Source organism: Talpa europaea (genome assembly GCF_964194135.1).
Source record: "Talpa europaea genome assembly, chromosome: 10".
Classification (NCBI taxonomy): Eukaryota; Metazoa; Chordata; class Mammalia; order Eulipotyphla; family Talpidae; genus Talpa; species Talpa europaea.
The window spans coordinates 13717810-13740721 of NC_140077.1; the positions used below are offsets into that span (position 1 = coordinate 13717810).

General features: G+C 45.9%; 1 protein-coding gene across 1 annotated transcript in view; it reads right to left on the reverse strand.

Annotated features, from left to right (window-relative positions):
* Window positions 1-18806: 18806 nt before the first annotated feature.
* Window positions 18807-22912, reverse strand: part of SMC3 (structural maintenance of chromosomes 3) — a gene marked incomplete at both ends in the record, with an annotated part of 33926 nt that continues 29820 nt past the window's right edge. The window contains 8 exons of the mRNA XM_084244387.1: window positions 18807-18878; window positions 19799-19905; window positions 20370-20547; window positions 20701-20892; window positions 21200-21412; window positions 21496-21743; window positions 21927-22035; window positions 22479-22586. Coding sequence (XP_084100513.1) covers window positions 18807-18878; window positions 19799-19905; window positions 20370-20547; window positions 20701-20892; window positions 21200-21412; window positions 21496-21743; window positions 21927-22035; window positions 22479-22586 — 1227 coding nt within the window. The remainder of the gene's footprint in view (window positions 18879-19798; window positions 19906-20369; window positions 20548-20700; window positions 20893-21199; window positions 21413-21495; window positions 21744-21926; window positions 22036-22478; window positions 22587-22912) is intronic.

Genomic DNA, 22912 nt, shown 5'->3' on the forward strand with positions numbered 1-22912 from the left:
TCTGAGGCTGTTCGCCCCCCCTGCGCCGGGATCAGGTGACGGTGATGGAAGGCAACACCGGAGGCCTCTGCGTGCCAGCGTGACGCCAGGAGCAGCGAGCCCGCGAGGTGCTGACCTCACTGAGCGGGCACCCATGCAGCTGGCCGGCCGCCGGGCACCGGGGCCCTCCCTCCCGCGGCGACTTCTGTCGTCCCCGCGCATCGCATGCAGAGGCCCCTGCCTTGCTCCGGCTCTGCACTGACCGCAGTCAGGATGGCCGCCCTTGAAACCCGGTCCCCTGGGTCAGAGGAGGGACCTTGTCCGCAGCCTCGGACCAGCTGCTGGGAACCAGGGGCGGAGCTGAGCGGCCAGGTGGTGCTGCATAACCCGCGAGGCAGGTGGAGTCAAAAGAGGGGCTCTTGCTTCTCCGGTTTTCACTAGCACCCCGAACTTGGAAGGAGACTCCTGGAGATTTTCCCCACCAGCTGATCCCTGCCAGAGGTGCCTGAGGCTCCTGGCGAGCTTCTGGGCCCCAACCACCCTGCGTTGGGTTCGCCCTGCTTGGCTGGACATTTGTCCAATAGGGGATGGGAAATTTAGTGTTTTATTGGGAAACTCTTAGGAATATTCTTCTTCTCCTCTCCCTCTATACACACTAATCTGTTCATTGCCTAAAGAATTATTTCATCAGGAGTGATTTTCATGGTGAGTACAGCCTCCCTAAGGAGTAAGATTTAGGCTTTTGAGCTATGTCCTGAGGATCATTTATTGAAGCACAGTGTTTAAAATGTGAATTAAGCTTCAAGGATTCCGATAACTGAATTTTTTACTTGTTGCTACTTAGGGGTAAACTGTCATGGTTCCTACATGTTTCCAACTAGGTCAGCAAGTATTCCTAGAGAAGTGTGTTCTCTATAACCACAGTATCATGAAGATACTCAAGAAATTCAACATTACCCCCACATCATATGATTTTCTGTTTGTATGCAAATATTCCCAATTGTCTAAATGATGTCCTTTAGATCTGAGATCCATGCGAATGTCATGTAATGAGTTACTTTCTCATTGCTAAATTCAGGTTGAAATTTCTTAGCAAGAAGACTACATAAGCGACGTGTGTTTTCTGCTCCATTGTTGTCTGAGTTGTCTCGTTCTGTTACAGCACATTTTGTTTCTTTCCCTTGTTATGTAATGAGAGATCATCTTTGGGCTGATATTCTGAGACTTTAGGAGTGTCCTGTTTACCAATCGCTATTCACCCAACAGCTTCAGTCTTCATTGATGATCCTGACATTGTAAGTTATATAGGTTTTCTAATGGAACCATTCTCCTTACATTTATCAGTTGATTACTTTTTTTTTTAAATATATTTTTTTAAAGACTTATTTATTTATTTATACAAGCACTGGGCACAGTCAGAAGCACGGGAGGGTGAGAGAATTGACCAGAGCCAGAGTGGGGAATCGTGAGAGAATTCACCAGAGCCAGAGTGGGGAGCAGAGCAGGCAGAAGGACCGAAGTACACTGCTCAGGGGAGCAGCGGGCGGCAGGAGAGGTCTGCGCGCCATGGGTGGCCGGGGAGCAGCCGGGGATCGAACCAGCGCCTCTGAGGCTTCGCAACCCAGCGCTCAACCGCTGCGCCACCGGGGAGGCCCTGATTACTTTTGAATGAAAGAAAATACCCTCATGCCTTCTTTTCTCTCTCTCCTTTTCTCCTCCTCTGCTTCTCTCTCCTCCACTCCCCTCCCTTTCTCTTTTCCTGTGTGTACCTGTGTTTTAATGTACACCTGGTCTAATTTCCCCTTCTTTTTTTTTTTTTTTAACAAAAGGTATTTGAAAACCTTTGCATAGAATTGCTGAATGAACTGTTTCCTTTGTCCATTTTTATCTTGGATTTTTAGTCTTTTTTCTCCTCCTCAATTTCAAGTCCTCTGCATATATTAGGGAAATATCTCCGCTATAGGTGGCAAATATTTCTACCTAATTGGTTTTTTGTTTCTTTTTATTTTGCTGTTGTAATTTTTTTTTTTTGCCATGCTAAATGTCACTTTATTTTTATGTAGAGAAATTCATCAATCTTTTCTTTTGTTGCATATGGATTCTGAGTCAGAGTCAGAAAAGACCCCACATCCTGAGATTATTTTTTAAATTCTGCTTTCTTCTAGCACCTATGTGACTTTATTTTTTACATTTAGACCTCTGTGACATTTGGAGTTTATTCTGAGGTGCAGTATGAGACTTGGATCCAATTTTATCTTTCTCCAAATGGCCATCCAGTTGTCCCAACACCACTTATTAAAAGAACCAGCCTTTCCCCAGTGGTTTGAGATTATCTTTATCATATGCTAAATTTCCTATGCACTTTGATCTATTTATGGACTTTCTATTTTACTCTAATAGTCTGCCTATTCATTTGCCAGTTTTAATTATAGATTCCTTATAACATCATTTACTATTTGACAAGACTCATCTCTTCTCTTTTTTGAAGTTTTATAACTGTTCCTGAATATTTATTTTTCCACATAAACTCTGGAATCAACTTCTATAGAAAAAAAAAAAACAGTATTTTTACAAGAGGCATACCACTTTTCTAGATTAACCTCAGGAGAAATAGATCGTTATGATGTTGAGTTGTCTATCAAAGAACAAGGTATAGGGCCTCCCTAGTGGCACAAGGAGTTAAGACACAACCGATGAAGCTATCTGCAGCCACTGCAGCACGAGTTTGATCCCCGGCCAGGCCAGGAGCAACCCACCTGGCGCAGCAGACCTCTCCTGACTCATCCACTGCTCCCCTCAGCAGTGTATTTCAGTAGATCTGCCTGTTCTGTTCCCTGCTCTGTCTCTGGTGAATCCTCTCACTGCCCCCACACCCCCATCTCTGGCGTGCACCCTTGCTCTTGTATGCATAAATAAATGAATCTTAAAAAAAACAACAACAAAAACAAGGGATGACCCTTGTTTTTTTCTTGACTTTTATCCTTTTGGGGGTATTTTAAAGTTTCCCTCACAGAGGTTTAGATAATTGTAGTGGGAGCAAATAAGACATTGACACACCAGCAGATCACAGCAAAAGTTTTATTACAAAAAAATTGATACCAGGAGAAAGGATAGAGCCACACAAATTACCACCCTGACACCAGCTGCCAGTCTCCCAGCCCAAAGGAGATCTGGCACCAGAGACATAAACTGCCAATCCAGAGGGGGCAGCCACAGTGCCCCCCTGGTACCAGCTTGTCACACAAGGGATTCCAAGTTACTCACCTGCATAAATAAATAAAAATACATCCTTAAAAAAAAAAAAAGATTGGAGAGTCTGTCTCTGCCAAGGGTGGCTATTTTTCACATGGTGTATGTATGTATTTACACTATGCAAGTCACAGCTTGCTCAGAATTTATTTTTTAAGATTTATTTATTTATGCATACAAGAACCATGGCACAGGCCAGATGCACGGGAGGATGAGAGGATTCACCAGGGACAGAGCGGGGAACAGAACAGGTAGACGGACCAAAAGCACTGCTGAGGGGAGCAGCGGGCGAGACAGGAGAGGTCTGCTGTGGGAATCTCTCTGGTCGGGGATGGAACTCATGCTGCAGTAGCTGCAGATAGCTTCTTAGATTACGTCTTAACCCCTTGAGCCACCAGGGAGGTCCCTTGCTCAGAATTCCAACTGTGGCCACTGTGACTCTCCTGCAGGGGCTTGTAATAAATGTACCCAGCATCTTTTCCGTCCATAAACCCCTGTAGCATCACAGAGTCTTGTGTATCAAGTGGCCCAAGCAGCAGGATAACTTGCAGCACAGCCTGGATCTACAGCAGAGGCCTCTCCTAGTCAGCACCTAGTCTAGAGCTGGCGCCTCTGGGTCACGTGCTAGATGGGTGGGTCAGAGCAGAACCCAAGCATAAAATAAATAAGTTGCCTCCAGAACCCAAAGAAAGCAAGTGTTGATTTTCCTTTTCAGTGATGGTTGATGCAAGATGCAATAATTTCTCTTTTACTGAGGAAGGATGTCCTGGCAGGCCCCAGACCACAGGATCCTTATCAATTCACTAATGTGGTAGACCCCCACATCTTTCGAGATTTAATTTCTCATCATCTGGAGTACAGGGCGCCATCACACTTCTTGCTCCTGCAGTATTATTAACACGGTATAAGCAAAATAGAGGACAACTGTGACTCCCGCAGGACGTCCAGTTGGACCGAGTCCCTTTGGACTATTTTATAACAGATGACAGGAGAGTTAACCTTGCTCTGGGGCAGGACCACAGATGTGCAGTGCTGATAGCCCCGTGTGAATGAAAACTACTTTCCATAGTCCAAATAGGCCAGGGTAGGCTCACCCTACCGGGCCGAAAATGGGAATGTTACAGCAGAAAGCAATGGGTTCAAAAACCAAAAAATAGCAGAAATAGTTAACATCAGCCAATGCTAATGAAGAAAAAGGAGGAAGGCAAAACACACAAAACAAAGAAACAAAAAATACCATCAGAAGAGAAGAAATTTTTAAAATAAGGCTATTTTGCACAACTCCCCTCAGCAGTGTATTTCAGCCACTCCTCCTGTTCTGCTCCCCACTCTCTCTCTGGTGAATCCTCTCACCCTCCCCCCGCCCCACCCCCAACCCTGGCTACACCAAATTTATGTATGCATAAATAAATAAATCTTTTTTTAAAAGATTTAAAATCTTTTAAAAAAAGATTTATTTATTTATTTATACAAACACTGGGTACAGTCAGAAGCGCAGGAAGGTAACAGAATTCACCAGAGCCAGAGCGGGGAGCAGAACAGACAGACCGACAAAATACACTGCTGAGGGGAGCAACGGGCATGGCAGGGAAGGTCTGCACGGCATTGTGGGACTCTCGCCAGCAGCCGGGGATCGAACCGGCGCTGAGAGGCTGCGGGCAGCTTTGTAGCCCAGCGCTCAACTGCTGCGCCACTGGGGGGTTGCCCTAATAAATCTTTTTTTATTTGGGGAGGCCCAAATAAATCTTTTTTTAAAAGTAAAAGAAAACTACACCAGCACCTTCGTCATTATCATTATCATAAGACACAGACACTGACTAGACCAACAACATTGATTTTTTTAGTCTCCTTTGGCCTAGAGAATGACAAATAAGCCTTTGATGACGTTTCCATCAAATGAAAATAATTTGGAGATTCTGATCCTCTGTATCTTATTGTTGGAGCCCCTGTATTTCCAAGTTCCATCAAAGGGTCTTGGGACATTCACGTTTGGTGGCCAGATGGCAGCCTGGTGGCCATGCACCCACTCCAGTCTTCCGGGAGTGGCCTCCCTGGCCTGACTTGGCAGCTCTTCTGACATGCTGGCAAGGGTGAGCCTCCCTGCTCTGCGCTCCCACTGCATCCCGGACTTGGCCCATCACCACCAACCTTGTCATTGCCTCTTGCTGGCTCTAGCCCATGAGCTTCTCTGTGCAGGCAAAATATTTGTATCTTACTTACCACTGTATCCCCAGGTCTAACACAGCTCTGTCAACATAGGAAGTACAAGTTAAATATTGATCTGATAAAGGAATGAATAATGCTCCCAACTCTTTTAATCATGATACCTAACAGGGAAAAGGAATGAAGCAAATCAGAAGACATTAGCATGTAGTAATTAAAAAGGATAATTACAAATGTGGGCTCTTAGGAAATAACTGTGAGAACGTTAAGTAACAAATGAAATTCCCTTTGGCCTCACCTGGACAGTGAGGTCATTAACATCTACAATAATCTGTGATTATAGAATCAAACAAAATAAGTAAAATGTTTGCATAGTTCCCACTTCAAAAATATATCTGATAATGGGGCCTCCCTGGTGGCGCAAGGGGTGAAGCTAACCATAACTACTACAGCATGAATTTCATCCCCGGCCAGGGACGTGACCCACATGGCGCAGCAGACCTCTCCTGTCTCACCCGCTGCTCCCCTCAGCAGTGGATTTCAGTCACTCTGCCTATTCTGCTCCCCACTCTGTCTCTGGTGAATCCTCTCACCCCCTGCACCTCTGGCCCATATCCCAATTCTTCTATCATAAATAAATCTTTTAAAAAAATTAACAAATAAAAATAAAAATTAGGAACTCTATTTATTATGGAGATTAGCCTTTGCCTTAATATCTGCAGCACCACGCCACTCCCAGCTTATTATTTGTCTTGCTTATGGTATATATTTTGGCTAGGAAGATGTTGGTTTTTATTTTTTTTTCCCCACAATTTATTTATTTATTCATACAAGAGCTGGGGTGTAGGCCAGAGGTGCAGGGGGTGAGAGGATTCACCAGAGACAAAGTGAGGAGCAGAACAGGCAGATCTACTGAAATACACTCTTGAGGGGAGCAGCGGGTGAGACAGGAGAGGTCTGCTGTGCCATGTGGGTAGCTCCCTGGCCGGGAATGGAACTCCTGCTGCAGTGGCTGCGGACAGCTGCCGCGGACAGTGCTGAGACTTAACCCCATGTGCCACCAGATGTTGGTTTTTAATGCAATTGAACTTATCAGTCTTTTCTATTTTGCTGCATGGTTATTTTTAAGTACAATTTCCCCATGAGACACCAGAAAGAGATGATGCTGGACAAGGCCTACCCACACTGGGCTAGGCCCACATGGGGCCTGACCTATTGGAAAGGACGCTCAAGTCCTTCCTCTGCTGCTTATTAACTGTGGACTCTTGAGAAGTCCCTCAGCCTCGCTAGCTCAGTCCCTTCCCTTATCTACCAAAGGGAGATAATAAAGGCCAGATTTAGGAGTTGTCAGGGTTCAGTGAGACAGTCTATAAGAAGCACCTCACACATGCCTAGCACAAGATAAAGCCTCCACACGAGGACTTCTACTTCCCCAAAGGATGTAGGTGCAGTGAATGCGGATGTGTACTGGGGGTAAATAAATGTGTGTATGTGTATGTGTGTGTGTGTGTGTAGCTGGGCTGGCTGTGGGACACAGCACACGGTTGGTTCAATTACTCATGGCCTCAAAATAAAAAAGCTGCTGCAAGCATTTACAGGCCCCAGGATGACTGTAAATCCCAGAGCCCTGGCCCCTGGCCAGAACACTCTTTGCCCACCCTCCCCTGCCTACTCCACCGCAGCCAGCACCCACTGCCTTACTCTCTCCCCACAAGGCCCAGCCCTCAGACACCAGCTCCTGGGGGAGCCATAGAGCACCAGGGGCTCCAGTGGTCCTACAGGGTTTAGGGTAGAGGCCAGGGACATAGTGGTCTGCTGGGCTTCCTGAAGCTGGTGTGAATGACTTGCCTACTCTGGGGCCTGTCCAAGCAGAGGTGGGTCTAGAACCAGTGGGTGGAGGGATGCAAGACCTGGGCCTCTCCCCCTACCCCTGGGCTCAGTCAGAGGCACAAATCCCAAGTCCCTTCCACACTGGAGCTCACGGCCAGGTGGGCACACTTTAGGCCTCAGCTTTTCTGAGGAAGGGGAAAGGAATTCCTGTTTTCACATCCCTACTCCTGCTCTGGAGCTTTGGAGAAGTGGCAATTTAAAGAACTACTGCTGTGGATCTATTTCTAAGCAGACCAGGCACCTCTTCCCTGTTACGTTCTGTAAAGCTGTTTCTCTGTGACTTTGCTAGAGGTGAGAGGCACACAAACGCCTCTGGAAAATCAGCAAGAAGCCAGGCAGGTAGCTCTCTGTTCCCCCAGGGAGGCACTGATCCTGAGTGGAAAAAATTGGAGGGGGGGGGGTGGCACAGGGATTTAAGTGCTATCAAGTTATCACCAGCCACTGCCGCATGAGTTCAATCCCCGGCCAGGGAGCTACCCACATGGCGCAACAGACCTCTCTTGTCTCGCCCGCTGCTCCCCTCAGCAGTGTATTTTGTCAGTCTGCCTGTTCTGCTCCCCACTCTGTCTCTGATGAATCCTCTCACCCCCCACATCTCTGGCCTGTACCCCAGTTTTTGTGTGCATAAATAAATAAATCTTTTAAAAAAATAAACATAATTCTTATGGAGCAACCACAGTGTGAGGGCACTCTGTTCTCCCTTCATTCTAGAACCATCTTTTAAAATCGTTTCACATAGTATCTCCATTTTACGGGCAAGGACATGGTGACAGAGGTGAACAAAGTTGTCCCAGACCACAAGCTGGCCAACAGCAGGGCTGGGGCTCAAAACTCCTGTTTCCCCGAGACCACAAGTACCGCCCCCCTGATGGAGGGAGCACGCCTGGGGCCCTTCCCACATAGGAGACAACATGCCTGGGGTGCAAGGGACTCTGGGGTGGACGTTGCAGAGTGTCCAGTGCGCAGGGTGATGGCTGGGCACAGACCCCAGGCCTGGTCTTCCTCCACCTGCGCAAGCCCCTCCTCAGGCCCCTGCCGCAGCTGTCACCCCCACAGCCTCAGATCAGATTACAGACCCCAGAGCGCCCTGCTTCCTCCTCCTCCTCTCAGTGAGAGGACCGCGGAGGCCGGAGGCCGGCGCTGTGTGAAACGGTGCTGAAGCAGGAGGACAAGTCTGTCGGAGGTACTGCCAGCTGCCACCACCGCTGTGCCCCCAGCTCTAGCTCAGTCCCGGGCGTCTTCGGGCACCGGTGCTGCAAAGGGGCAGGAATGAGGTCCCGCAGCGGGACGCCTGGAATCCTGCAGTTGGCTCCATTTAATCCGCTGCCAGACGTTGCTCCGCACCTGCTGCTGGAGGAAGTGGGCTCCTTGCTCTGGCCCAGTGTGGGACAAGCGCGCGCACGCCCACGGGTGCACAAACACATGCACACATGACACAAAGTCACGCCCACCCCCACCCAGGGGCTCCCACACGTGGCTCGGGACGCTCGGGCCTGGATTGACTCAGGGCCTTGCCATTTATTAATGGGGTTCCTCTAATCTAAGCTGCTGTCTCGTCTATAAAATGGGCTAGTCACCTCACCTAACTTAGTTTTATTTTATTTATTTGTTTTTTAAAGATTTATTTATGTATTTATACAAGCACTGGCTACAGTCAGAAGCGCGGGAGGGTGAGAGAATTCACTGAGCCAGAGCGGGGAGCAGAGCAGGCAGAAGGACCGAAGTACACTGCTGAGGGGAGCAGCGGGCGGCAGGAGAGGTCTGTGCGCCATGTGGGACCCTCCTCCGGTGTCCGGGGAGCAGCCGGGGATCGAACCGGCGTCGCAGAGGCCGCGGGCAGCTTCGCAACCCAGCGCTCAACCGCTGCACCACCGGGGAGGCCCCACCTAACTTAGTGTTATATCCCAGCTCCCCACCCAGTGCTTGTTGAATAAAACCAGTCATCCTACCAGTCCACCCAGTGATTTCCGGGGGGACCCGGCTCCGCTCTCCCCGCTTCCCTTCCTTCCCGCCTCTCTGCACCTACTCACCCGCCGACTGCATCGCTGGTCACTCGGCGAGCAGAGTCCCGCTTCCGGCCCTGAGAATCCTTGCGCTGCTTTCCTCACAGTCATGCTTCTGAGAGCCAGGGTGGTCGCAGAGCAACTTCAGATGTTTAGAAAATGTATCCAAGGGGCCTTCCCGGTGGCGCAGCGGTTGAACGCTGGGATGCGAAGCTGCCCGCAGCCTCTGCGACGCCGGTTCGATCCCCGGCTGCTCCCCGGCCACCGGAGGAGGGTCCCACATGGCGCGCAGACCTCTCCTGCCGCCCGCTGCTCCCCTCAGCAGTGTCCTTCGGTCCTTCTGCCTGCTCTGCTCCCCGCTCTGGCTCCGGTGAATTCTCTCACCCTCCCGCGCTTCTGCCTGTACCCAGTGCTTGTATAAACAAAACAAACAAACAAACAAATAAAACATGCCTCTATCAAAAAAAAAAAAAAGTATCCAAGACTTGACGCAAAGGTGAGAAGGCCCCTGACCCCTTTCAGAGCCACACTGAAGTGCTGTCAACAGGCCCCCAAGGGCCTCTGCCTCTGTATTTTCCACTATTCCTCACTGGTGAGGGCCCAGACGCTATAAAATGAAATGCCAACTTACAAAGAAATAGATTGGTCGGTTGGAAAGATTCTTCCAGGCCAGAAGGGCGACCCCAAAGGTTACTGACCTACAGAACTTTCGTCACCCTGGCCCCCTCACTAATTAGCTAATAAATCTTTGACATGGGCTCATTGAAATGTGCATGAGAGCCGTGCTTTCAGTTTTTCAAGCATTCTGCTTCAGCGGAGACCCCACAGTTAGGAAAGAGGCCCCAGTGGAGGAGGGAGGGGCCCGAGGGTGGAGCTGGAAGGAAGTGGGTTGAAGCTGCCATGGATGATGACAGGCCGCAGGCTGAGGCTGAGCTTGAGGCCGTGCCCTGAGAAGGTGATGCGCAGGGCGTGGGGGTGATGCGCAGGACTTGGGGGTGATGCGCAGGGCGTGGGGGTGATGCAGAACAGCAGCCAGACGAAGTGCAGTGACGGGTCAGGAGCTTCTCTCCCTGGACCTGAAAGAGGAGAAAATGTGGTCTCCACCCAAGGGGTTTCAAGGACAAGAGACCTCACAGGAAAAGTTCAGGGGGGTAAAGGGAGGCCTCAGGTGTTGAGATTGAGGCTGGTGGTTCCAGGGGGTTTAGCATGCAAGAGGGTTGGGAGGAGACGGGCAAGTGTGGAACGTGGCAGATGTGAGCACCTGCTGCTCAGGTCCCGGAATGAGGACACAGGCGAGCAGGAAGCCTTTGGGGAGGAAAGCTGAGTCCTAGAGAGGCCTGGGCCCTGCCAGGCTGGGCCAGGGCTTCTGACGGATCAGGCTGGTCTGGGTTCTGAGGTCAGGGATGGGCCAAGCGTGCTTCTGGCTGGTAGGTCAGAGCCTTTGGGGGTTTTCTTGGCAGCAGGATCATACTCCTGGGCAAGAGGAGACGGCCCTGGCTCTGTCACGCTCACGTGGGCTCCTGGTTGTTGCTTTCAATAAACGCTCCCTAGAAACCACCGTGTGCGAGGCAGCAGGCAGGTCCCCCAGCTGCACACACTGTACCACCAGGGGCGATTATCCCCCAAATGCCACCCACAGAACTGCTGGCAGGCACAGCCCCTCAGCTGGAGCCTCCAGGCCCCTTCTAGGGAGGAGGCTGATACATTGACATCTACTCTCCCCTCAAGATAAGAATTAGCTCAAAGTCCCCAAGTGAAAAGGGGGAGGCAGCCCACTCCTGGGCTGGCCAGAAGGGAGGTGCCTCTGCTCACTGCTGGGGCCCCAGAGGCCTTTCTTCCTAACGTTCTAACAGCTGTGGGGACCCCCCCCCCACCCCACAACCAGCTGCTACCCACTGTTTACCTTAGTTCAGAAGAACGTTTCACTTTCCTCTTTGGATGGAAACAAAGCCCAGAAAAACAGGTGTTAGCCTTTGCAGAGAGATGTGGAGGAAAGGAATCCTCTCAGGTTCACGGACCATCCTTTGTTCCAAAGGTCGAACGGTTCACAGGCCTGACCCCAATCTTTGAAGTCAGTAGATTTCCGGGGGAAACAGGTATTACCAGTGGCCCTCCCGGGCCCCAGACCTGACCTGACCGAGACTGAGACTCTCCAAGGGTGGGCCTAGGAAGCCCGAGAAGCTGCATCTTCAACAACCACCCAGAGCGGGTTTGGCAAGGAGCAGGGTCGGGGTAACGCAGGTTCAGGCAGCGCCCTCCGGATTGCTGACAAGTGCGCGCCTGGTGTCCTGTGTTCGTTTCTAGTCAGTTCTGGCTAAATTACTCCAGATTCTTACTCAGCTGCTGGTTCATCCTCAGGCTGGAGCAAAGGACCCCACAAAGCACAGCTTCTCTCCAGCATCCACTCCCCCTTTCTTTAAGGAGGGAACCTAGTCAAAAAGCACCACGGCGAAGTCAAAGAGCGTGACGGTACCATTGCCTGTGGGCAGTGACACTGGGGGAGAAGCAGTCTGGGGTGTCGCTGGACACGGTCATCTGCAGAGTGGAAGGCTCAATGGTGGTGACCCTCATGGTGCACCTGCTGCTGGACAGGCCGTGTTGGCGTGAAGCTGCCCCGCGTGGAGTTGCCTGGCCGTGAGTGGGTGAATAGCCTTTGAGGCTCAGTCAGTCCCTTTCTTTGGAAAACGACGAGAACATTTCCTCTCTCAATGTCTTTGTGAAGCTTGTAGGCTGTAAAGAACATAGATCACGTAGCACAGAGTTGGATGCATGGCTGCTATTGTCAATCATTCATTCAACAAACACTCACTGAATCAAAATGACAGAACAAAAACACGACAAATGGACATGGTCCAGGTGCCCACGTGCTCTCAGAGGAGAGGGTCTTAAAGGCGCTGGCTCTAATCTAAGGTAAATAAAAGAAGATAAGGTTTGTTGTCTTAAGGTGATAAAGGAAAAGAACTAGGGGATAAACACTGGTTTGACTCAGAAGCTGAGTCGGGCCCTGCTTTAGATTCAGTCTGGTGGCACAAAAATAAACAGCAGACCCTTCGCGTCTCAGCTCAGCACTGGTGCTCAGGGGGCCAGCTTTGCAGGGGGGTTTCTGGTCCCTGCAGCATCTCCCACGACGCCACAGGCTGGAACATAAAGGAATGTGCAGCCTCACCCAGGGGATCGGCAGAAGCAAACACAGTGAGCTGTGGCCTGGCTCCCATTCAGGCCTGAGAGCTTCCTCTCTGGAGGTGGATCCAGGAGCAGAACAACTGTCTGAGCAATGAGTCTGTGAATTTTTCAGGAACTGTACGTGTCTAACATAGAACCCAGGAGCCCTTAAAACTTTATTTATAACTTCTTTAAAGAAAATAGTGTTGGGGCCTCCCTGGTGGTATAAGGGGTTAAGCACCGCACTGTGAAGCAATCAGGAGCCTCTGCAGCACAAGTTCGATCCCCGGCCTGCCAGAGAGTGACCCACATGGCGGAGCAGACCTCTCCTGTCTCGCCTGCTGCTCCCCTCAGCAGTGTATTTCAGTCAGTCTGCCTGTTCTGTATCCCGCTCTGTCTCTGGTGAATCCTCTCACCCCCCATACACCTGGCCTGTACCCCAGTTTTTGTGTGCATAAATAAATAAATCTAAAAAAAAAAATAGTGTTGAGAATCTTCTGGTTATTCATACAAAAAGAATGAGTTGACAATGGAAAAGCAAGTCATAATCATCTAATTGTTTTGTTTTTTTTTTTTTAAAGAGGCATGTTTTTTATTTATTTATTTGTTTGTTTGTTTTTTATACATGCACTGGGTACAGTCAGAAGCGCGGGAGGGTGAGAGAACTCACCAGAGCCAGAGCGGGGAGCAGAGCAGGCAGAAGGACCGAAGTACACTGCTGAGGGGAGCAGCGGGCGGCAGGAGAGGTCCGCGCCATGTGGGACCCTCCTCCGGTGGCCGGGGAGCAGCCGGGGATCGAACCGGCGCCGCGGAGGCCGCGGGCAGCTTCGCAACCCAGCGCTCAACCGCTGCGCCACTGGGGAGGCCCCATGTAATTGTTTTGTTTAGAATGAGAGTTAGCAGCTGAAACAAACACTAGATGGTAGAGGTCCTAGAAAGGGGCTCGTCTTGCTGAGGTCTCAGCCTTCAGCCTGAAGCACAAACAAAACTGTCAGCTGCTCCCTCTGCCTCTGCACTTGAGAGTCTAAGAGCTTAGTGACTGACGATTCATGGTTCTATCAACTTCCATATCCTTCTTGACCTCAAATGCCTCAACTTCCTGCTTTAAAATCCTCCTATACCTGCCAATAACAACAAGAGATTAAATGGATTTAAGGACCAAATAAGAAGGGCAGGGGTGGGGGACAGAGAGGGTGCGGCTGCGTCATAGCTCAGAGCATCAGAACTAGTAGATGAAAGAGGACCAGGCTCTCCAGGGTTAGCCGAGCTTGTGGAAGGTCAGGAAAGAGGGGTGGGTAGTGCCAGGCTTGGGGTGCAACTTCTGCCTTTAGAGAATAAGGCCAGGGTTGGTGAGAGAGGCGATGACTAACAGCTAGAGAGTCCCAGAGTCAAAAGCATGCACCCAGCATCCCTCTCCTCAAATGCACATGATCAATGATTCCTCAGAGCGAGGGGAAGGGGCTCTTGGGATTTGCAACTCCTTGGGTACCATCTGAAAGAGGCTACACAACCCAGATCTCATTTCACAGGATCTTCTGCTTGTGTGGCCTGGCACCCCCGAGGGTGCGAGGGAGGACCAGGCTGCAGGGAAGAACAAAGCTCCACAAATGCACCCTAGATTTGTGGACAGCTGAGACCTGCTGTTGAGGTGACTTTTGCCCTGCATTGTGGTTGGCCAATCTAACAGTATTGGCAATTAACTTCATTTTGAGTTTTGAAAAGGCAGCCGGGAGGGTTGGTGAAGGAGGGCAGACCAGGGTTTGACACTCGGCTCACTACTTTCTAACGGGAACTTTTAGTTACTTCACCCTCATGGAAGCTGCATTTTCTGTTCTGTGGACTGGGGTTAACACCACCCACCTCAAAGCTGTTGCCTTGAAGTGAGAGGATAAAAGGGCCTGTCTGGAACTTAATAGGTAATTAATAAGTACCTACTAGCCCTTGACACAGGTTAACCCATATAAATTGATACAAAGCAAAGACACTGTCGCTGAAAGACTGTAATCACAAGCCTCTGCCCCAGGGGGCCAAGATGGCCACCTGAGGTGGAACATTTCCTTCTCCCATCCAGCCAAAGGCAGAGGCTAGACAGACAGCCCAGGAGCATGCCCACAGGAAAAAGAAAACAAAAGGCCGTCAGAAAGACCTAGCTGGTATGTGACCTAATGGTTTCTCTCTCCTGGAGGGTCCCCAGCAGTTTACCTCACAAATGAGATGAAAGACAGACATGCTCATGTCAGAACTTAGACATGTTGCTAATTTATCTGCTTGTACTTTAAACTCCAGACTATCACAAGGCCATGCTCATGCCAGGATTCATAGCAGGTCAGACATAGCATTACAAAGGGCAAGATGAAGGCCACTGTGAGACCCCAGCAGGAGGACTCCTACAAGCCTGCTCATGGGGGGAAGGAGGGAGACATGGTGGGGGCAACCCTTCAAGCTGCTTAGAAACTGGGCTCCTGGAATAACCCCAAAGAGGATAATCGTGTTTTCTCCAAGGCTCAGGTGTTCTAATAAGGTCCTAACAAAAAGCAAATCAGCAAATATTCCCATCACTCTGTGAGAGACCCTAACACAGGCTCAGATGTGTTGGGGAGATGACTTAGAAACAGTACAGAAAAGCAACAGAACAGGTAAGGCTGTTTTGATTAAGGGATACCAGGTTCGAGTGAGAAATAGTAAATAAGGAAAATGAAGACAATCTCTCCTGGGGTTTAAGAGGATTCAGAAGCCACAGGTAGAAAATTCTACTGCCCGAGGAGAAATAGGGATGTTGGAAGAAAGGGTTATCATTTTGTTAACAAGATCCATTGAACAACTGCTGCACAGCTTTCTAACTAGAAAAAAACCTGTTCCAAACACCAGATACCGTGACGACAAGCATCCAATTTATGATTAAACTGCGAGAGAAATCTTAAGACTATCATACCTCTAAGTTGTCATTGTCTCTGAAAGTCTACTAATAAGGAACTAGAAAAGAAAACTGAAAACTAGACTGAGGGCCTCCTGGTGGCGCAAGGGGTTAAGTCTCAGCACTATGAAGCTATCCACAGCCACCGCAGCACCAGTTGGATCCCCGGCCAGGGAGTTACCCACATGGCGCAGAAGACCACTCCTGTCTTGCCCGCTGTTCCCCTCAGCGGTGTATTTCATTAGATCCATCTGTTCTGTTCCCCACTGTCTCTGGTGAATCCTCTCACCCCCCACACCTCTGGCCTGTACCCCAGCTCTTGTATGCATGAATAATAAATCTTTAAAAAACTAGACTGAATATCATTTATTTTTATAGCAGGTGGCATGTGTCAAGGGCTCCCTCTAGTGGCTCTGGAGATAAAGGCAACCACTCCAGATTTAACTAGTGGGAGGCAAAAAAGTAGCATAGACAAAACTGAAGCCAGCCTCAACCTCACCAGTCTTTGTGGGCTTAAAAAAAAAAAAAATCAATCTATTTATTGTGTAGAAGAACTGGGGTATAGACCAGAGGTGCAGGGGGTGAGAGGATTCACCAGAGACAGAGTGGGGAGCAAACCAGGTGGATTGACTGGTAGACACTGCTGAGGGGAACAGCAGGTGAGACTGGAGAGGCCTGCTGCGCCTTATTTGGATTAGCTGAGACTTAACCCCTAGGCCAACAGAGAGGCCCAGGGCGTCTAATTCTAAGGTGGTATGATAAATTCCTGTTTGAAAAATCTCTCCTAGCAAAATCTTCTGCCTTACAAGTGATATCGTCCTGTGACCTTAGCACGAGATGATTTGGCCTTAAATCATGTCCTTCAGATTGTTTTCTTAGCTTACCTGAATGTATTTCCACATGGGCAGTCTTTATAACGACCACTTATAACGGCTCTTCCAAACTTGTATTTATGTGGCTAAAGCAGGACTTAGTATCACTGAAGCTTTCTGTGTTAACATGCCAGACATTAATCTGAACCACAGAATCCATAAACATTACCATTCAAATGCTAGTGTCCTCTTTCCAATAGACTTTTACTAACAAATGCAGTGACGTGAGAGAGTAAATATATCCGTGTTCTTGCAAGCCTGATCGCTATGCTGCTTCATATCCTGGTGCAGTTACTGGCTGCCACAAGGGCTCTTACACCCAGGAGACTCTCTGTCTCTAGCAAGGGGAGACTGAGTGCCACACGGTGGCAGATTTATGGAGCAACACTGGCATCTTCCATGCAGAAGACTGGCAGCCAGGAGTAATTCAGTCCCCCTGGAACATTGAGACAAGTGATCAGTGTACCTAAGTGGGTGAGGTCCAGAGGACAGGGAAGATGGGAAGCAAAAATGTTAAGAAAACAAAAGGCCTCATGCCCTTAAAATCTGTTAGGGTGTAACTGTACAACTATGGTACAACCTCTCCCCATTTTCAGTAGACCAGGAAGAGAAAGAGTTAATGTACTGAAGTCTGTTGGGCTTGGGAAAGCCAGGGTTTAGTTCTGGCTCCAGGTAAGCTGCATGTGGCCTCCTACTCATTGGGTCATTTACCTGGGCACTAGCCTGGGCTTCAAGTTTCCTTCTCTAAAAATTGAAAGCCACAATAAGCCACCACTCCACATTCACATGAATAGATACAATTTTTAAGAAAAGGTAGAATAACTGTTGGTGAAGATGTGGAAAAACCCCATAACCCTCATACATTCCTAGTGGGCATCTACAATGGTACAGCTCCTATGGGAAGGTTTGGCAATTCTGTAAAATATTAAAGTTACACATGACCCAACAATTTCAATCTTAGACATGTATACCTAGGAAAAATGACGACATATATACATACAAAAACATATTCATGAATATTCACAGACCATTATTTATGATAGCTAGAAAGCAAGAACCCAAATGTCCAACTAATAATGAATGAAAAAACTATGGTCTATATACATACAATAAAAAAGAATGAAGCACCAGAGCCTCCCCGGTGATGCAAGGGGTTAAGCACCACACTATGAAGGAATCCACAGCCTCTGCAGCACAAGTTCGACCCCCGGCCGGCCAGGGAGCAACCAACATGGCGCAGCAGACCTCTCCTGACTCGCCTGCTGCTCTTCTTAGCAGTGTGTTTCAGTCAGCCTGCCTGTTCTGTTCCCCACTCTGTCTCTGGTGAATCCTCTCTCACACACACACACACACCACCACCCCCCATCTCTGGCCTATACTCCAGCTCCTGTATGCATAAATAAGTTAAAAAAAAAAAAAAAGAATGACGCACCAAAAGCACAACATGGAGAAATCTGCTAAGTGAAAAGAAGCCATTCACAAAAGGCCTCACTACTGTGTAATTCCAAATCTATGGAAGGAGACAAAAATTTGTGCTTGCCAGGGGGTGAGTGGAGAGAGAATATGGATAATGACTATTTAGAGGTATAGTGATTCCTTTTCAGGTGAATGTTCTAAAACTAGATTATAGATGTTTGCATAAATTTGTGAATATACTGAAAAACAATGAACTGCACAATTTTAATAGGTAGATTTCATGGTGTGAAATATATCTTAATAAAGCAATGAAAAAACTACAATAAAACAAAAAATAAAGACATCATTAAAATAACAAGGATATTTTATGGCTCAATATTTTGCCTTTAGTTTTAAGTTAAACTTAAAACCACCTTCCCAAAGTTTACAAAACACACTGCCGTCTTAAATTAAAAACGATTTTTAAATGACTGTTACACTGAGCTAAAGTAGGGATTCTAACCCTCACCGAAGGTCAGAACCATCTGGCGGAAAAAACAGAACTAGTCACAATAAGCCACCACTCCACATTCACATGAATGGCTACAATTTTTAAGAAAAGGCAGTCCACCCGCTCAAGATGTTGAAAACTCCCTCATGGATTTAAGCAAGCAACCAAGGCTGAAAATCCAAAATCTGATGTAGTTAACAGAATGTGTAACCATATTTCTTTAATCTTCTTTTAGATGAAGGTATATCTTTTTGGTAGGCAAAATTAAAATATGTAAGAAAAATTTGTTTCTAATGATATAATTATAAATGAGGTCACAAAAACACTGTTATCAGTCATTCAATTATTTAATTGACACTATAAAAAAGAAAATATAATTGATAAAATAATTAGGGAAGAATATTTAGCAGGTTTCAAAAGATTTCAAATAGGAGTAGGACACTTTACAAAAAGTTGTGTGGGAAATAAAATTCTTAAACTACAAGTAGAAATGTAACATTACAGAGCATTTTTATAAAATACAATGACAGAAATATAAAAGGACTGTGTATGTTCTAATTCTAAAACTATTAATAATGACCAGATATTTAGATTTAAATTTACAGTTCCTGGGTATGAGAATCATTAATATATACACATCTTTCAAACCAGTAGGCAAGATTTTCCAATTAACCATGAGTGGTATCATCTTCTACAAAGTCTTTGGCCATTTCTGCTGTGATCACATCAATATGACTGACCTGAAAAACAATACAGGTTAAAAATATGATTCTAAAACACAGACTGAAAAATCTTCATAATGCTGAATTTCCATGTATGAATGTAAAAAATGTGCTGCATTTTAAAGTTCTGAAGTCCAATTATTTGAATACACGTTTGTTTCTATTATGTCATTTCAAAGATGCTTATGTTTGAAAACACTAGAAAGAACTGTGTGGTCCAGACAAATATAAATGAATGTATGTAACTGTAAAGGCTGTGCATTAAATAAGCACTAGTAAACTAAATAGATACTGTGATTTACAAAATTTATTTTTATTTACTTATGCATACAAGAACTAGGGTGTAGACCAGAGGTGTGAGGTGAGAGGATTCAGCAGAGACAGAGTGGGGAGCAGAACAGGCAGATCTACTGAAATACATTGCTGAGGTGAGCAGTGGGCGAGACAGGAGAGGTCTGCCGTGCCGTGTGGGTTTGCTCTCTGGGCAGGGATCGAACTCATACTGCAGTGGCTGGCGATAGCTTGATAGCACTGAGACTAACAGGGAGGCCCTGTGATTTTTTTTTGGTAATTTTTGCATAGAAGAACAGGACTTTAGGCCAGAGGGGTGGAGGTGTGTGAAAGAATCCACCAGAGACATAGTGGGGAGCAGAACAGGTGGATTTGCTTGAAATACATTGCTAAGGGGAGCAGAGGGTGAGACAGGAAAGGTCTGTTGCACCCAGATAGTGTTTCTTAATGCCAATGAAAATAAAAGCAATGTAATGAGTCACAAAAATCTGCAAAACTTCATAAGCATCTGAAGAAAAGCTGTTTCTTAAGAAACTTACCAGATAAATAACAACTTTCTAAATTTTCTTTTATGACTTAAGTAACATAATAAGAATTTAACAAATACAATGGAATATGTGACCTTAAAATTAATGTAAAAAAATTACCTTATTTCTAAACTTGACACCATAAAATTTGTCAGCTGATTCAAGCAGTTCTGGCCGAAAAGTTGTTGTAATAAATTGAGCATGTACAGCAAGTTCCATTATCATATCTGTAAAAAGAAAAAGCAATTTAGTAAACACTCTTTTTAAAGATCTAAAATTTAAAAAGCAACTATTTTTATTCTTATCTAATAAAAATTCAAAGCAGCCTGACTTATTTTTTACACATCTGCAAATTATTAACTTGATTTCTTTTGTTTAAAAGACTTATTTATGCATACAAGAATGGGGGTACAGGCCAGAGGTGTGGGGGGTGGGGGTGAGAGGATTCACCACAGTGGGGAGCAGAACAGGCAGATCTACTGAAATATACTGCAAAGGGGAGCAGTGGGCAAGACAGGAGAGGTCTGCTGCGCCATGTGGGTCAGCTCCCTGGCCAGGATCAAACTCAGGCCATTGAGGTGAGATTTCTCAGTGATAGCGTTGAGCCTTAACCCCTAGGTCACCGGGGAGGCCTGGTTAGCTATCATTTTAAAACAAATTCTCATTGTTAAGTATGACCTCAAAGCAGTACCTGACACAGCCTTCCTGTGCTGAGCATCCAGAGCCTGGTCAATCTCATCAAACAAGTAAAACGGAGCCGGGTCACATTTCTGAATGGCGAAAATCAGAGCAAGCGCTACCAAGGATTTCTGCCCACCTGAAAGTTGTTGCATTTCTCTCATTTCACCTTGTTTTCCTGTAAATGACACCTAAGAAAACATTTAATGAATTAGTATCCTAAACCAGTAGAAAGTCCCCATCACCTTTCAAAATTAAATTGCACACAGTGCATCAATTTAGATTTACGGAACATTCCACTTTGGTAATAACGTTCTGGGGAGAGTTCCATAAAGATCTTTTACCCTAATTCCAACTCCAGTGAACTGATCAACTGACGGGACACTGCTCTGTGAGCCAGAGCCCCTCTCGCTTTCACCACTCCCTTCTCCTTCATCCTGGGACTGACTGCCCTCCACATCTCCTTTCTTCATCACCAAAGTGGCCTTGCCGCCGGGTACCAACTTCTGAAATACTTCACTGAAGTTCTTGGACACCTTAAAATAAAGAAAAATAAGCAAGCTAGCTAGTTGGATATCAAATTTAAATATAAATTTTGCTTAAGTAGAATTACACATAATATTACTATTTAAAGACAAATATTTAAAAGCAATGAGAAGTGTTTTTAAAATTTTACAAATAACAGATAGGACCTTTTAAGACCTGTATAAAATGTTCTAGTTACTACATTAAGCAACCTATATGCTGGATTTTTATATGTATTAGACCCAACTATAAGAGGGAAAACTTTACAAACTAAAGAACAGCCGAGCTCTTGTCCTGTTAACTCTAAGTGAAACATACCTGCTTGAATGTTAACTGAATAGCTTCGTATTTTCGAAGTTCAAGTACGTTCATCAGTTCCATGATTGATTTGTACCCCCTATCCAGCTCTTCTTGTCGCTTTATTAACTTCTCTTTCTGCTCAGAAAAATTTACAAACTGATCTAAAGCTTTTTTGTTAACATGGCTGTACTTCTTCAATTCTGTGTTGCACTGCTCAAGTTTTCGAAATAACTATAAAAAGAAAGAGAAACGTATAAAATAAATTGATGTACAAAGAAATTTGCAACAAGATGTCAAATTAAAACACGATTTACCTGTTTGAGGCTCAGTGTCTGGTATTTTTCAAATGCTTCTTGGGGAAGTGATCCCAGTTCTCGAATTTTCTTCATACATTCTTCTTTCTTCTTCAGTAGCATGCCTTGCCGATTTGTCATTTTCTCTAGTTCTTTAGTATCATGATTTATAGCATCCATGTGTTCTTTTTCCATATTTTTCCAGCGCTCCATACTCTTTTGAAGATCCTTAATTCCGGCTTCTGTTTTATCGATGGAATTATCCAAATCTAAAATGGAGGGGAACAAATTAAATCATGACATATATTTTTTAAAGTCAGAGTATTATGTGATTGAAGACTTTATTTTACAATCTATCAAAATATCAAGTATAAATTTTACTATGATAATTCAGGACAAAATTAGGAGTGTACATGAGAGCCACTCAAGTATATGGTTTTCATTAAATTCACCTTCTGATCGTGCCATAGTATCTTTTACTCTTTTATTAATGGCTTCAAGTTCAGAGGTTGTAGCAGTGAGAACAGTACCCCCTTCTGTCTCTCTCAGTTCATTAAGTTCCTGAAACATAAAAGAAACTTATGAGCATTAAATCACTAAATATAAAGTTTGTTAGTTTCACTTTATCTGTCAATGTTTGAATAAACATTCAATATCAGAAATATACTTCATATAATTGCAAATATTTAAAGTACCCATTAATGAAGCAAAAAGTAATGACATAATTACTAGAAAATTTCTCCTAAGGGGCACTTACAAACACTAGGATAATCATCCAAAACAGGTGTTAGGCTTATTTTTACACAGGAGGTAACAGGCTCAGAAATACTAAATGACTTAACCTTAACGCATACAGTAGATGGCAGTGCTAGCATTCCATACCAGGTCAAGTGGTAAGGCTGCTAGTCTTTCTGTTCCAGAAGCCCATGCTCCCACTCAGAGTTCCTCACATAATAGCTTTCAAAAGGTTATAGTTGTCAAGGAATGCTCAAAAAAGAACCTACCTGTTCTACTTGGTCCAAGCGTTTTCTCAAATTTTCATTGAGATAAGTCTCTACTCGAGTAATAATACCTTCTAATTTAATTCTTTCATTCAGTAGCTGTCTGTTTTCCTAGAAGAGAAATTTTTTTTTTTCATTTAGCAACTATTGTAGTAGAAGAAATTAATTTGTCTACACAAACAGGTATATTTTACACACAAGAATGCTGTTTATCTGCTCTCCTCTCCATTATTTTGTTCGAATGAACTGCACTGAGTTTTATGCCCTTCCCAAAAGTCCTTTATTTTCCTTTCCTCTCTCATATATTCAGAATGCTAAATTTTGTGCCTGGTTCTATTTATAAGGCATGTTCCAAAAATATCTGTCCTATCTTACACAGTGCTGGTTGCTTATCTCTATTAAAATGAATCAAATGCTTTTAAAATGCTTAAAATGTT